Source organism: Monomorium pharaonis, chromosome 5 (assembly GCF_013373865.1).
Source record: "Monomorium pharaonis isolate MP-MQ-018 chromosome 5, ASM1337386v2, whole genome shotgun sequence".
In the NCBI taxonomy this organism is placed as follows: domain Eukaryota; kingdom Metazoa; phylum Arthropoda; class Insecta; order Hymenoptera; family Formicidae; genus Monomorium; species Monomorium pharaonis.
Genome location: NC_050471.1, coordinates 28690953 through 28707138, shown reverse-complemented (window position 1 = coordinate 28707138; position 16186 = coordinate 28690953). Strand labels below are relative to the sequence as shown.

The window sequence follows — 16186 nt, the reverse complement described above, 5'->3', positions numbered from 1 at the left end:
TATTATATGAATTAAATTATATATAAATTATATAAGTTATATAAATTAATGAAACAAGTTTATTGAATAATTTATTTGCACACAACTAATATTATAATTATTTCAAATAATTCTTAACATTATACGTTTGTGAAATGATAGTATTAAACTCGTACATAGTATTAATAAAAGAAAATATTTTGTGCGTATTTAATTATACGAATTATTTGAAATAATTAGTAACAATTATCACAAATAAAAGTTTCTTGAGGAAATATTTTAATATTGATTATCATTAGGAATTAATCTTAAAATAATTATTATTTTAATATAATTGCGCCAATTTTTGATGAATTTTTAAATTATTCTAATTATTACAACTTATTTATAATCCTAGTGACTTAAATCGCGCCTCTTTGGAGACACCCAGTATATCCTGGCGTTACCTTCGAGATACTCCGCTTCCGTTCAATCACAATCTGTTTCCTTGAACGAGGCCCATGTATTGCGCCTCCGCATTTACTTGTTGTCGCCATACTTATATTGTCGCTATTATTTTTTTCCTTAGTTATTAATATACTATTTAAAAAGTGTATATGTGTAAACGCGCGCATGTATGTCTGACGTGTGTATGAATGCGTGTAAAGACTAGCAATTTAACTAAACAATCGCGTTCTAATACGGTTGGCGGCTGCCCGATGTAACAAATGTTGTTCTTTTACGGCGAGAGTGAAGGACAAGGTAAAATCGTAAGCCGCTTTTAATTCTAAATTCTAATCATCTAGAGAACGCGGAAAATGTGTAATAAAACATCGTGTCATTTACATACTCTTTTGTAATTGTATGTACGTATATATAGTATACATACTTATATATATTATATATATATATAGTCACATAAGAGTTATTCCGATATTTATTTCTACGATCGCGTTTAACGGCGCTTTTTCCACGATTAAGGATCGATCTTTCAAGTAGACGTTCAAATGTCGTCTTCAATTTTATATACAATGCGTCGTCAATTATTAATTAATTATTAATTATTACTTAATAGAGGCATGTCTCTGATCAATTACGCTGGACTTCTATAAACTGTTAAAACTTTTGTAATTGCCAATGTCATAAACAGTTATATTGTTTGTTGAATAATTATGACATTTTACGTTATGATCAGAAAAAAATAATGGACCATTCTGTAGAAGTTTAGAGAACGAAAGTATCTGAAGCGCTTACGAACACTAAGCGGTTTTTATATCCTCTTTATATCAATAATAAGTAATATAAATACGGTTTATCAATGAGATATATCGATATCGATATTTTTTAATAATAGATATTAAATATGAATATGTCATGTATAATTTAATCAATGTTTTTTTTCATTGAATTAATGTTGAATTATAATTATAATTAAATTATAAATTTGAATATTAATAATGTTTTAATATTGAATAATATAATAAGGAATAATGATTAATGTATAATTAATATTCATAATATGAGTATGAAAATTGTAATTTATACTAGCAATAGACTTCACAAATACTTTTCTTATATTCAATATCATATTGTCGTGTTCTCTGTGATTGAGATTTTCCATACGTATAATATTTTGTTGCAATAAACCGACTGTGCTGTTTGAAGAAATTGATCAGAGACGGCTTACTTCGCAGACTTGTTACAATTACTTTGTATAAGAGACTACTTCTTCGTAATTTATATATACTTATTCACTCCAAATTTGCTCAAGGCAATCCTTTTGCGCACCGAGTCAGATGTCGAGAGAGAGACTTTGCAACTCTTCGGCCCTTTATTTCTTCACACAGAATCATCACAAACGCTCGCGAAAGACTCGAATCGAGCCGCTGTAAATTTCGCGACAGAATCCAATGACATTCCACATCGGATAGCTAACGAAGCCGAAGCTCTGCGCGGCTCTCCGATACTCCGAGAGAGATCCTGAGCGAGCAAAGCTGGAGCTATAGACGCGAGGATGAGCGTACTTATTTATAATAACGTTGAACATTTTTCGCGCTCCACTTTGAACATTTCACGCCTCGTCGTGAGAGCAGTGGTCAGAAATGTTAAACCTCGGGGCGCGTAGCGTATGTAAATATACATAATGTACTGAAATATGATTTAATAACGATGATTGTAACCGGTAAATTAATTTGTGTGTGTGTGTGTGTGTTGCGTGTATGAGTGTGTGTGCTGCGTGTATGTATGTATGTGTGTATGTGTGCTGCGTGTGTATGCTGCGTGTGTGTGTGCGAGTCGCGAAGCGACAGAAAGCGACTACACAGTGTCATAATGTTGTACTCTACGAGGCATAACTCTGAATTTTTATCGATCGTAAAATCCTCAATAGAAGTCCTCCATTAGCTGCATTATTACCCGCTGCGATTGCTGCGACGCGACACTTGTTGTTTTTTTGTTGTTACACTCACAACGAACTGCGGGAATGAATCGTCCGTGTCTCTTATAAGATATTGTAATATGATATCGGTTGCTATTGTGGTGAAACGTCAGTGGAACGATCCTCCTGCATTTCGATTACCCGTAGCGGAATTCTTGCTTTCTCTCCCTTTCTTCGATATTTCCTTTAATTGTATACTAAGGATTTTCTTTTTGGACTCTGAGGTTTAAGGACTTCTCGCACGTTTGATATTCGAGAATCGGAAAAAATCGAAATCTTGTTCTCTTTCGAATTTTATGATCTTCGTGTTTGTTTAAATCTTTAGATTTATTTTGAATTATTCTCAAATCTATTTCTCGAATTTATCCTATCTTGTATTTATTTCTTAAAATTTTAGCTTCTCAAACGGAATGTTGGAGAATTCCGCGTTCTTGAGACTGAATTCTTCCTTTCTGAATTTGTTGATTCTCTTTTAGATTTAAGAACATTACCTTTTTTTAACTTAGGATTCTTCAAACTTCGGACCTTTGAATAAAAAAATTAATTAAATTTGTGTTATTTTAATTTCATATAACTTTAAAATTAAATTCTTTATTTCGAATCATCTAAATTCTTGTATTTAAAAAATATTTTTTAATCGTTTAGTTACTCGGCTTATTACTGCCCCGAGTATTTCAGTCTCGATCAATTAGACTGCTTAGTTTTTCAATTGCCATTTCCTTTTGCTCCTCAATTTTTTGAATCCTCAAATCTTAAATGTGTTTCTGCTCCTTAAGGACCTTTCACAAAACTGACTGAATTATCATAAGTTATATAGCCAATTTTCAACGAATCACTTAGCCATGTAACTACGAGAAGCGCCTCACACACGATCTGATTAATCGCAAAAGTAGCCAGTAAAATTTTTTATGCCAATTTCTCGTCATTTCTCCTGAATCATATTGCTCGATTGTTTGACAGTCTTATAGCAGTTGCATAATCACAAGGAATCACAAATCAAAACGATGAAATACAAATTTGTAGTTTTGTAAAAAATATAGAATAACATTTTAAAAAGCGTTTAAATGTTTTTAATCTCAGTCTTTTGAAGCTTTAAAATGCTTTTTTGAATATTACTCTATGGCAGTTTTTTTTTACACAAATACGTAAATTTGTATTTCTTTAAATTTAGTATCAATTCGAGTGGTTTCCTCAATTTTCTTGAGATGATTTAAATTTGTGCTACTGTTAGAACAGTAAATATAATTCAGTATAATTAGTCGTGAATGGCAGACGTGTTTGATTTTTATCGTATCTTTAGGTTTGAAATGTGTTAATAACATTTTTTTATCCAAAAACGTTATCACACGCCTTTTCTACTTGCTTTTGTCAGATCGCGTGTGATTTGAGTCATGTACGTGTTTCCATTGATTTTGGAATTGTTGTTCACGCGTAAGAGAAGAGACGATTGAAGTGATGATAAATGTGAGAAGAAGACGATCATGGAGGTACATGCGGAACGGCAGCTTTTTACTATGTCTACGAAAAGTATTGTCAAGCAAATACTCTTGAACGTTTTAATTAAAGGTAATTCGTAAAGTACATACAATTTGAGTTCCATTCACTTCTAATTTTCAATGTAATAACACAAATAATCAATTTGCATGTTTCTGCGGTTGCTTGGATATATTTGTTTGATCGATATTTTGCATAGAGTACTATGCAATGCAGGGTTTTACAACGGACAAGAACGGAAGTTAATAGTTAATATCAATTTTGAATGAAATTTAGATATTATGGTGATAGTTATAAAAGATTACCAATGGCGACAGACGGACAAAAGAATAATAATTTACGTGCCTCTAAAAAACCACCCTAAAAAGGTGGATTTATTTGTTATGGATAATTACGTAAAGGTATTTAAAATATTTTTATTGTTCGAAACAATACTTTTAAACTTAAATAATTAGGATATTTTCTTCCTTTCTCCCTTTTCTCAAAGTCAGAATCGTCCTCTAAGTATAGTTTTTAAATTTAATTGTATTTTATTAAATAATATATTTAAAATACAACACACTCTCTTAACCAAATATGAAAGAAATGTTTCAATCAAAATGTGTTTTTTCTTGCATTAATTATCAAAATAATGATAATTTTAATGATTTGTGAAAAGAATATTTATTTTGAATAAAAGAGTTTAAAAAATATTAAAATGTGAGCATCTAGAAGCAATATTCAAAATGATAAATTTTTATTGAAGATTAGTTTTTCGCCCTTTATTTTGGAATTATTTCTGTGGAAAAACGTGCTTGAAGAAGAGAGTAAATGTACCTTGACAGATACAGAGGCTATTTTCTCTTTGCAAAAAGCGAACATGATTATCGATTGGCCGAGTCTCGAGATGGAAGACATTAGCAAGAATAAAAAATGTCGTATTAGAAATCAAATTTTAGAAAAAGCACAAAGCGTTCTGGAAAATCGTGCGAAATTAAGGAAAGGTAAAGTTTGTTAATGTTGTTAATAATATGAAAAAAATGTTCATTTTTTTAAGTTATGGACAGTAATAAAAAAACAAAGTATATAATAAAATAATAAATTTTATATATAAAATTCAATAAGTCGTGAGAAGAAATACAAAAATAGAACTTTAAAAAGTTACAGTCCATTTAAAAAATATAATCGAGACACTATTATGCAGAAAAACTTCAGAATATGCAAAAGGAAGCGGTAAAAATACAGATTAATTTGGACACTGATACGCTGAATAAAATAGAGGCTTTGAAAACCCATCATCGTAAAGCTGCAATGCAGGATTTCGAAGAATGGCGATTAAATGCGGAAATGCCGATCCTCCAGGATATTTCTGGCAAAGTGCAAAAGAATAGGAAGGCGTACAGGTATTGTTTTAAAAAGAGATGTGATGATTTTTCAAAGTATTGTTTAAAATTATATTCGGTGTAAAATATGTTAGTGTAACATTAAAATATAGCCAAAAAATATTGCTGAAAAGTAGTATTTTTTAAGAAAAATTTAACTTTACTTTTATATTTAATCGAAGAATTTTTCTGAAAGGCCTCCACTCAAGTGGTTCAAGGATGATCTTGGGATTACACAATTTCGGGAAATTGACGAGACAGGAGAAATAAATAAAGAAGCCGAAACAGAAGGAAAACAAAACGAATCAATAATGATGGCGGAATTAAAAGAACTAACTGTTAAAGAAAAATTCGAAAAAGATTCAATTATTGAAAAAAATATGAATAAAGAATTAATTGTTGAAGAAAATAGGAAAACAAATCTGAATGTTGAAAATACAAATGAACAATTAATCGAAGAAAATTTAGAAGAAAACTCAATGACTGAACAAAATCCGGAAAATGTATCAACATGTAAAGAACATGTAAAGGTAAAATCAATCGATCAAACGACTTTAAGGAAAGACACGAGTCTTAACGAAAATATTGTGAAGGAAGCGAATAAAATCGAGATAAAGACAACTGCAAATCTAAGCAAAGATGTTAATTTTGAAGAATGTTCTATTTGTTCCGACGATTCTGAATCAGATGACGGCATTACGTCCAAGTCTACAACAAATTCTTTAGTTAAGGAAATGGATCAGAAATCCATGCAAAAGTTCTATAAAAAGATGGAGAAACAAAGACCAGGTCAGGATTTGATTGACAGAGTACTGAAGGGTCGATATTCCAAAATAAATCAAATATTCGATGAACCCACGAAGGCAGTGCCACTCCCTAGGAAAAGCGGAACGATCAATGTAACCTTTTCCGAACGGGCCTTTCCCACTCCGGCAAGAGAGAGCTCGTTAGCCGAAGAACAGGAAGTATGTATAATTTCAATTGTAAATATTTTATAATAAATATTTTTGTCTAAGGAAGGACTATTTTCTTTTCTGCCCGAATTTACACTGAAGAAGTAAAATCAATCCCCGAAGTGTGGCCTATTTCTTTATCTTAAAATAAAAATTGATTTTTTTGCGAAAAATGAGAGATTTAATAGAAATTCCACTTTAATGAGAAATTATTAGAAATTTATTTTATCTTTCTAAAATGATGAGTAAAATTATCTAAAAATGATGCGTAATTTTTAATATAGCTATATTAAAATGCAGGTTGTTTTTTAGTGGCTTTCTAAGCAAGCGGAAGCTAGAAGGAAAATAGGATTTGTTACCGAAGATCTTCGACCTGAAGAACAGGATCCACAATGGCTGAAAGACAAGGGCGAGTACGTTGATAGAAATGGGCACATATATTTTTTAATTTTTCTTAAAATAATTTTGATTATTAAGTATATTTGATATTATAGTGATTTCTTCAAAGTCAAAAATTACTTAGCTGCTATCAGTGCTTATACACATGGAATTAAAATCAGCGACAAGATGGCGGCACTCTATGTGAACAGATCCGCTGCACATTATGCTCTTGGAAATTATTACAGATGCATTGAAGATTGTTCTAAGGTAATGGAAATCACAGTCAGTGTCGTGCAGAATATTTTTTCGAAATATTTTTTAAGTTAAACAAAAATTTCAAAAAATAATAAAGAAAAACACAAAAATATTTTTAAAAATATATATGCAATAAATAACATACAATTAAAAATACACGAAATAGAAATAATTAAAAATAAAATAAAAGTATAAAATTAATGCATCATAAATTAAAATTGTAGTTTTATAAAATTAAGGAATAAAAAAAAATAATAAACTCTAAATATTTAATCTTCAAATTAAATATATAAAAAACTGCAGTTATTAAAGAAAATACGTTTTTTCTATAGGTACTGGAACTAATGGAACCAAAGTGCGAAAGCAACAGGGTGTCACGAGCAAGATGTCATGCTCGTCGTGGTGCTGCGCTCTGCAAATTATCTGCACCGCAGCATGGAATTCCCGAACTAGAAGCTGCTTTAAAGTTAGATCCGAATAATGAGAGCATTAAACGCGATCTCTATGCTGTTAGACAGTATTTTAATATAAAGGAAGGAGACACGTGCGTGACTAAGGTTTAACATTTTTTTCTGCAGAAATTTTAGAAATAATTTAACTTATTTATTTACCAATAAGTTGATGTATATGCGATACATACAAGTAATTAAAATATAGAAAATATATGAAATGCTTCTTTAAAGTTTACATGAAAAGGTAATGCTTTTATATATCTCATATCAATGTATTCTATTTCTAAAATGACGAATATATCATTGACGCGAAATTTTAATCTTTCTTATTCCATCGCTTCTTTATTTTCGAAATAAATCTACGATTTGTATCTACTTCGCTTTTATATACTTCTAATTCTTTTAGATGAAGTATTTTTTTCTCGCTAAAGCTTACTGTGTCCTGCTAATGCAATCTAACATTATCTAACTTAATTAATTTTAGATCTATAATTTATACGATCACTTTTCCTCAATTTCGAAAATGAGTTCTTGTTTAAAAAGACGAAATAATTTTTGAAATATTATTTTTCAAATAAAATTAGCATTTTCATAATAAAATTAGATTCTAGATCTTTCTATCCGGTATTTCAAGTATTAATTCGTTGTTTATCTCGACGTAGAGATCAGTTGCCGCGTCTTCGTAAGAGTTTTTTTTTTTTTCAAAACCTAAAATCCTTCGTAGCCAGAATTTTATCCACGCAGGCGCACTTGGTATGTTCGATAGCATGAATGACTTCATGGTGACGATCTCGTTGTTGATCAATGCGATGCCTGACCATGAAGACGAGGGTGACGTTTCTAGTTTCTATCGGCGCGCATATCTGTTCGGAGTTGAGGCAGCATCCTGATCCGGTGCAACGTGTCAGGACCGTGGATGCAGGATAAAAAGCTTCGTCAGGTCCGAGGCCTACGGTCAGGAGATCCTCAACTGCGATCGCCCGCGATTGGGGCAATGAACATTGAAACTGATGCACCAGCTGCACGTGGCTCAAAAAATCACTGTCCCTGTATCGAACGAGGGAAATGTAAAAGAAAGATAAAAGTATGAAACAAAAATCAAGAGAGAAACAAAGAATAAAAGATTACAGAGTGAAGAACAGAGAAGAACAAGAAATAAAGAACTATAAGAAAAAATATATAAGGGAAAGATACATATATAAAATAAAAAATAAGTCTGAAAATCTGATCATTTGAAAAGTAATCATTTTGTTAAAGAAACTGAAAGATTTAATTACGTTATTCTCTCACCTATGGTGCCTGCCAACGACATTTAATGCAATCTGAATGCAGATTATTAATAACAAAAGTTTCCTCATCTTCAAAAGGAAACTGTCGCAGTGAACTTTCACAAGCTCGTGAATCACTGCAGTATTTTTAGTTTCAATAAGTGTAAATCAATGAATTTTTTGTCAATGATTGTTATAATATATTCATAAAGCACACTTTCGTTGAACTGATCAATAATGTTGCTCGATAAAAATAAAATTTAGCTTATTGAATTACGATCAAAATATTTCCCGAACGTACTTCAGCTTGTTTCATCACTTTTAAAAGAACCAAATAGTTTTATTAATAAAACATTCTTTTTTTTAATTAAATAACACGAATTAAAAGAGAATGATTGAACTTTAGGTGTTTGAAATCCTTGATTTTTAAGGTCTTTAAAGTTTATTTAAAAATTTCTTTCACTCCGGATCAAGATTTAAAAAAGTTAAAGAATTAAAAAAATATTAAAAAACTCAATATTTTTAAAATTAAAAAAAGATTTATCTTTTAAGTTCTTCTAATCAATTCCAAATATTCAGATAAATTAATTTTCACACTTCTATCAATGTCCTCTTCGGTCAACTTCAATTTTTTAAATTTCTTTTAAGAAGTATTTAATTAACATTCCGATAAATTTAATATGCAGTCGGTTTTCTCAGAAAGTCAACTTTCTTTCCTCGAGCTTCACGACGTTTGCACCGTCGAAAAGGACCGCTACGACTGCCAAGCTCTGCGATCAGAACAGAATCCTCTCATTCTGTGTATATACGTAACTGTTATCCAGCTTTTCCCTCGCCTTCCCTCTTGTTCTCCCTCTTCTTCGATTTCGTCTCTCTTTCTTTCGTTGCCACTTACTCCTTGATTTCTCTTCGCGGAGAGATGTCTTCCTACGGCTTCCCGGTAAGAGGAGAAGATTTGAGGAGGGATCAATCCAACCGTTCCGAGAAACTCCTCGAAATAACCGTAATTACTAAGAGTTACTTCGCGTGACTTTTCTTTCTTTCTCGCTTCATTTCCTTCATCTTCTGAGTACTTTCTTCTTCCTTGTTTTCTCTCTTCTTCTTATCTGGCCACCTGGTTTCGGATACAGCAGAATTCACAGAGGAATAAACTGAAGAAGTTACATTTTAAAATTTAATAGTTAATTCTTTAATCGTAGATCATTAATCATCGTACATCATATGAATTATCCATAATCTTGAACTTTGCAAACGTGATATATTTTTAATACAATATATACACACATATATATGTGTGTGTGTATATAATATATATTACATTAAACTGCAGTTTTAGTAATGGACTTGATGTGAAATTACTTGTAAAAAGCTATTTTTGCAGGAAAAATGGTTAAATTAATACATTTTCATAACTTATAAAATTTATTTCGTAATTGCGCGCTTTTATTATTTATAACACAAATGTGATTTGTTCGAATGTGTAATATATGAAATCCATAAATTAAAAAAAAATTCAGCGGTTGTTTCAAACAATCCAGGCGACGTAATGGGTTATTTGTCATCTTGCAGAATACACTCAGATGAGGAAGCAGATTGAAATTCCTTACGCAGATTGGACGAGAGTGGGTCATTGAAAGACGAAATTCACATTACTTTGGCGATCATATATTTCAAGGATTGAGTCATCGATAGAGTCATCGTCGAGTGAGTCATGGTATTAAAGGGATCGGAAGGTAATATCAATTTTTTATACACTGGCGCAAAAAAAAACGAGACAAAAATTTTGACAACCAGCAACCAATCAGCATCGCGCAAAAACTGGTGACAAAATAAATAACACCCCTTTTTTTAAAGTGGATTAAAGGGCAAAGACTCTACTTTGAGAATCCCTAGGCGAAAGTTTGATTTATTAAGTGTGAACCTTTTATTATATCGCATAAAAACCAAACATGGTTTTTTAATTAAAAAAAGTAAAAGTTTGTTATCATTTTTCACAAGTTTTTAGTTAAAATATTGCTAATATTAATTCAGATTCTTAAAGTTCATTCTTTTCGAAGCAATTAAAAAAAAACATGTCGATACGGTGTTTTTTGTTGATTACACACGAGTTTGAAATTTGTACTGCATTTTAGGGTATTTTAGCGAATAAATACGGTATTTTTTGAATATCATGAATTTTGAGTATCAATATGATATTGCACATTGATTTTATTCGTGTTTAACTCAATCATACCGCCGTCATCAGAGTGACCCGATGTAATACCACGTGGAGATTGACGGTCGGATTTTGCACATCATATGTGGCTCTGAAATTCATCGGTGGAAATTTGCACTTACTGATCTGAATATAACGGATAGCTTACGCGTCAATTTTACTGAAGTCAACAGAAGATTCACCATTTTAGCAGCCTGCTCAGATCACACATAAATATACACATACTCATACATAAAAAATCAAAATTCGAATTTCATTTAAAAAATCGGTCCTTTTCGTATGATGTGTAAAATTGAATCGTCAAGTTCCACGTGGTGCACATCGGGTCACTCTGATGACGACAGTTATGATTGAGTTAAACACAAATAAAATCAATGTGCAATAATATCATATTGATACTCAAAGTTCATGATATCCAAAAAATATGGTATTTATTCGCTAAAATACCCTAAAATGCAGTGCAAATTTCAAACTCGTGTGCAATCAACAAAAAACATCGTATCGACATGTTTTTTTTTAATTGCTTAGAAAAGAATGAACTTTAAGAATCTGGATTAATATTAGCAAGATTTTAACGAAAAACTTGTGAAAAATGATACTTTTACTTTTTTCAATTAAAAAAAATGTTTGGTTTTCATGCGATACAAAAGGTTCACACAAATCAAACTTCCGTCTAGGGATTCTCAAAGTAGAGTCTTTGCTTTTTAATTTAAAAAAAAGTACATGGATAATTTTTCGCAAAGTTGCATCATTTTGAAGATTGCCTAAAAATTTGGTCAAAATTTTTGTCTTGTTTTTTTTGCGCCAGTGTAATATTCATAGTATGCAGTAACAGTATGTAACTTTAAAACCATTTTTCGGTCTTCCTAATAAAAATTTAACAGAATATCTTTATAAATAGTATAAAACACATTTAATTTCTTTTTCTTAAACTCACTATGCGATATTACAATTCCAGATAGCACAGAGAATTCAAAAAGAACTCAATTGTATGTCGCCAATTATGAATTCTTTTTGTAAAATTCTTTTTGCATCTTAAAAAGAATTCATAATTTGTGACATACAATTGAGTTCTTTTTGAATTCTCTGTGTTATCTGAGATATTAGAAAATAGATAAATTGAAACCAGCAATGATATTTCTGGAAGAAATAAAATAGCTGTTCTGAAGTGAGCAGTGCCAATTATTTTTCTACAATTATAAAAAAAAACTAAAAGATTTGACGGTTCAATTAAAGAATTAGGAATAAAAATAAAAAGGTTAATATTATTTTTAAAAAATTAATAACCAAGTTGGAATTCAAAACGCGGCCAATACGCGTAATGAGGAACTGTGCTAGTATAATAGTCATTTTTTATGATAATCAATTAAGTCTGCGAGTCATCTTTACTAGGTACCACAGAAAAATCAGAAACAGAGTTCATAGTCCAGATTCATTAAAACATAGATGTCATAGATTAATCATTTCGTGTAATTATAAAACTAGGCCGTATCACGTTTTATTTCTGGAACAGGAATCTAGTCAATGAGTTGTATGAGACGGGAAGTTCCGTCCGCGATGAGTATATCAATGAGTATTCGAGTAATTACATATTACATAGCGTATACGTCATTCTTACGCACAATCTACGTATGAATGATTTGGCGAAACAAACATTTTATGGGAAACTTTATATTTCTAAGAGCTCTCCCCCTAAATGCAAAAGAGATTCAAGATACAAGATTCAAAAATTATTCAATAGTGAAGAAACATATAAGGAGAAAATTTTCTCTTAAAACTTATCCCAAATTTATGATAATGAAGGGAACATAAACTTCAAAGAATTTCACTTGACTTTTAATTAAATTCCACAGAGAATTTCGATAAAACTTGTTAAATTTTATTAAAATTATAATAAAAATTATTTAAAATTCATATTTTTCAACGATTATTCTAATTTGAAGGGTAAATTCTGTGTACGCATCCGTAAAAGAATCTACCTATAGAATTTTCTAAAAATTAAGATGCCTAATTAAACAAATTGTTTATTCAATAACTATTATCTGATATATCGATGTGTATTTTTAGCTGCGACAATATGAATTAGAAACGATTTGTAAGTGATTGTTTATTCAATAACTATTATCTAATATATCAATGTGTATTTTTAGATTATCTGCGACGATATGAATTAAAAACAATTTATAAGTGATTGCTTATTCAATAACTATTATCTAATATGTCAATGTGTATTTTTAGATTATCTGCGACAATATGAATTACAAACGATTTGTGTTTGCTCTTCGCATATGTTAATATACAGGATAATAACATGCTGTGAATGAAATCATCGATAAGGGAACTCCCGATGCAGGAAAGAAGATATCCTCGGCTAGGCGTTCCCACCTGCGTCACAGCGCGCCTTCACGATGATTAAGCCTTTCACAACGGGTGCAAAATTACCTGGCACCGACGAAATTCCTTCGCAGCCTTCGGCTGCATCGTGCGTTGACTTGTTAAATTAAATTATCTTCGATCGACTGCATACGTCTATATTTTTTTATAAAATACTTCTTTATTTTTAATTTGTGCATTAATTGTCGTCAGATAAACATTGATTAAAGTTAATTATATGCTAAATAATATAAGAAAGATAACAAATTTGACATTTAGATTTTGGAACAAAAATATAAATAAGTTGAGACCCAAACGAAACAATTGTCTAAAAAGAAAAGCCTTGATTTGAGTAAAAGTACAAAATGTGAACAGGGTAGCAATCGCGATGTTACTTTACATCCTGATAAAGATAAGTACACTTTTCCTGTTTTTTAAATTGTCGATCGTTGATGAAAGCATCACCAATAAATCGCAATAAATTCTTATTACTATTATTCAGATTAATAAAGTAAAATTTATTGCTAAATAATTCAAAAGCGTGGGAGAAAGAGGAAACAAAAAGATACTTTGTTTCTTTAATGATACACATAAACTGACAAAATAGCCAATTACACGGTACTGTAGACACATGCTTGGCACGTGGCCATGAGATTTCTGATAAAGTGGCGCCTGTGCGGTAAGAAACTCCGGTTAGGCGCCGCGCCGCTCGTATAATTAGCCAAGCGCGATAGAGATCTGAGAACTTAACGATGACAATCGGAAATATTAGATTCACTGGAAATACATTTGTTATATCTGAATCATCTACCTTCGATTAATTCCCGAGAAAAAAAGGAAAGGAATTCATTATCCTATTATAAAATAAATTTCAAAATTAGAAATCCCAAAATAGACTGAAAGTAAAGTACCTTAAACTTACTTTAAAAAAAACTTATAACTTTACATTATTTGTTATATTTATATTTGTTATATTATTTGATATATTTATTTGTGTAATTCAAATGTATTTAAATCAGAAAGTATATAATATTTATTTCTTTATTAATTGAAATTGCTGATGCAACCTTGACAGAATATAGACAAAAGCAAGTGTCGCAAAAGACTATTTAATTGATAGTCATATTAATATTCAATAGCTGATTTGCGTAAGAAAAACCTTTTGAAATGCAAATATATTACGGATATCGCATACTGTTTCATCGTTGCTGAGAGATAAACGTGATTAATATTGATTTCTTCGGCAATTTGGTTTTTCACCTGTCAAGATGATGCGTGTTATCATATCTTTGAGTTTTGATTTCTCTCTCGTAAATTCATATTTTTCTCATAGAACGAGTCTTAACGCGTAACTATTCTTAAGAGAAGCCAAAGGCAGAAGTTACACGTGCGGATAATTTTAAAATTTAAATTGATAATAGCGAAGCGAGAATAGAGCGTTAAAGAATTTAATGTTGAGTTTTATCAACGTAGTGAGTAAAATTTGAAATTCTTTTATGAAAAATAAATATAATTACGTTACACTTTATTATCGAAAAATTCAAATTTCTCGTTAAGGAATTAACGATATTGTGTTCATTTTCTTCTAGCATTCTGTATTTATTAATAAGAGCAAGATTCCATGAAGAAAAGTACCTTTTTTCCACGTGAGAACGAAGAAAAAGGTCATTTTATAGTTCGTGGAAGTTGGCAAAGTAACTTGAAGCAATCATCATTCGCAGGGAGATGATTTCGTCTCTGTCGCTAGAAACGTTCAGTCGCGAAAGATGACTTTTAAGGCCATCACACAATGCCAAGCAACAGGTAATAAGAACAGGAAATAAAGAGAGAAAGAGAGAAGATCCTTTCTCTCTTTCTCTCTTTCATTATTTCTGTTCCTATTTCCTCTTGCCTGGCATTGTGTTTAGGCCCTTAGTGTAACCATTTTGCGCAAAAGCCAGCATTTAGCGTTCGTTCAAACGAACGAATATTTCAAACTATTCGCCATAATACTTTTCTGTAAAAGAAAAGAGAAATTTAACTTTTCCTTTATTGTCCATCGATTATAAAAATACTAAAATAATTAATTTTTATTTATATTATTATACTATATTATCATCGTTTTGTTGTGACATTATTATTACTTATCATTACTAAAATAATTCGTTATTAAAACAAATGTTTGTTATCTGTTTTTATCTATTCCATAAAGTTGTTAATTTATATAGTCCTTTCTTTTATTGTCTATTTATATTATAATTAAATTTTAACGTAATCATATGCAATTAATATACATGTCTTAAATTTAAACCGGAATTTCTTTTCGTATAGATTTTTAGAAGAGATTTCTTCTGTACCAAAAATCAAAGCAAAATCTCTTTAAGAGTTACAAAGATTTTTCTTCGAATTAAATTTTGGAGATCTAAAGACTATAATGAAACTATATTTTTGAGAGTTAATTTCAAATGAAATTTAAGAAAGATTAAAGTATAATTACAAAGATGTATCATATAAAAAAATGGAAGGTTGCAATAAATGGCCTCTCTTAACAATTTTTCTGAATATAAAAAATTAATTCTAAAAATGAAAATTAAAAAAAATAGCTAAGAAATTTGTCGTTAAAGACGTATTATGTTTATTTTGTAAAACTATGCAACAAATATTAATAAAAATAGGCCAATTTTTATACCAAAGCTTGCTGTTATTTTATTGTCTTATTATATTATTTATTATCAAGGCAACTTAGCAAAATTCCGAGTGTGGAATTCTGTTATCGGTTAGGTTAAGAGGAGGAAAGGATAGCCAAAAAAACTGTAACAAATTTTTATAAAATGGGACAAATCTAAAGAGATTTGATTTGAACTTGTCTTACACTAATATTATATGCCATTCGTTTGATAAATGAAGGAATTTGATTTTTCAACAAATTAAAGTCCCATTTTATAAAGAATTGTTACAGTTTTTTTGGCTACTCCAACCATGTAATGTTACAGTTCATGGTGGTAGCTCTCGTCACAATTCATAAATAATTTTGGAACAAATTGGTTAAATTTCGAGTGG

At 30.4% G+C, this 16186-nt stretch overlaps 2 protein-coding genes across 2 annotated transcripts; one reads left to right on the top strand and one right to left on the bottom strand.

The window, feature by feature from the left end:
• The first annotated feature begins 14 nt into the window (after positions 1 to 14).
• LOC105840096 (dynein assembly factor 4, axonemal) lies at positions 15 to 15710 on the top strand. Its single transcript, XM_028192454.2, has 9 exons — positions 15 to 4290; positions 4635 to 4872; positions 5073 to 5271; positions 5447 to 6215; positions 6516 to 6616; positions 6698 to 6851; positions 7172 to 7396; positions 10129 to 10292; positions 13077 to 15710. The coding sequence occupies exons 1-8, from the start codon at positions 4171 to 4173 to the stop codon at positions 10141 to 10143; spliced, it is 1821 nt and encodes a 606-aa protein (XP_028048255.1). The 5' UTR covers positions 15 to 4170; the 3' UTR covers positions 10144 to 10292; positions 13077 to 15710.
• LOC105840098 lies at positions 7405 to 10122 on the bottom strand. Its single transcript, XM_012686862.3, has 2 exons — positions 8582 to 10122; positions 7405 to 8338 (listed from the first exon to the last, which is right to left on the bottom strand). The coding sequence occupies exons 1-2, from the start codon at positions 8647 to 8649 to the stop codon at positions 7993 to 7995; spliced, it is 414 nt and encodes a 137-aa protein (XP_012542316.1). The 5' UTR covers positions 8650 to 10122; the 3' UTR covers positions 7405 to 7992.
• Positions 15711 to 16186: the final 476 nt, after the last annotated feature.

Coding starts and splice junctions, on each gene's coding strand:
- LOC105840096 (XM_028192454.2), top strand. CDS start 4,171: ATGGTGATAGTTATAAAAGATTACCAATGGCGACAGACGGACAAAAGA. Junction 4,291..4,634: donor TTATGGATAATTACGTAAAG/GTATTTAAAATA, acceptor TTTTTATTGAAG/ATTAGTTTTTCGCCCTTTAT. Junction 4,873..5,072: donor TCGTGCGAAATTAAGGAAAG/GTAAAGTTTGTT, acceptor ACTATTATGCAG/AAAAACTTCAGAATATGCAA.
- LOC105840098 (XM_012686862.3), bottom strand. CDS start 8,649: ATGAGGAAACTTTTGTTATTAATAATCTGCATTCAGATTGCATTAAAT. Junction 8,339..8,581: donor GTCGTTGGCAGGCACCATAG/GTGAGAGAATAA, acceptor CGTTCGATACAG/GGACAGTGATTTTTTGAGCC.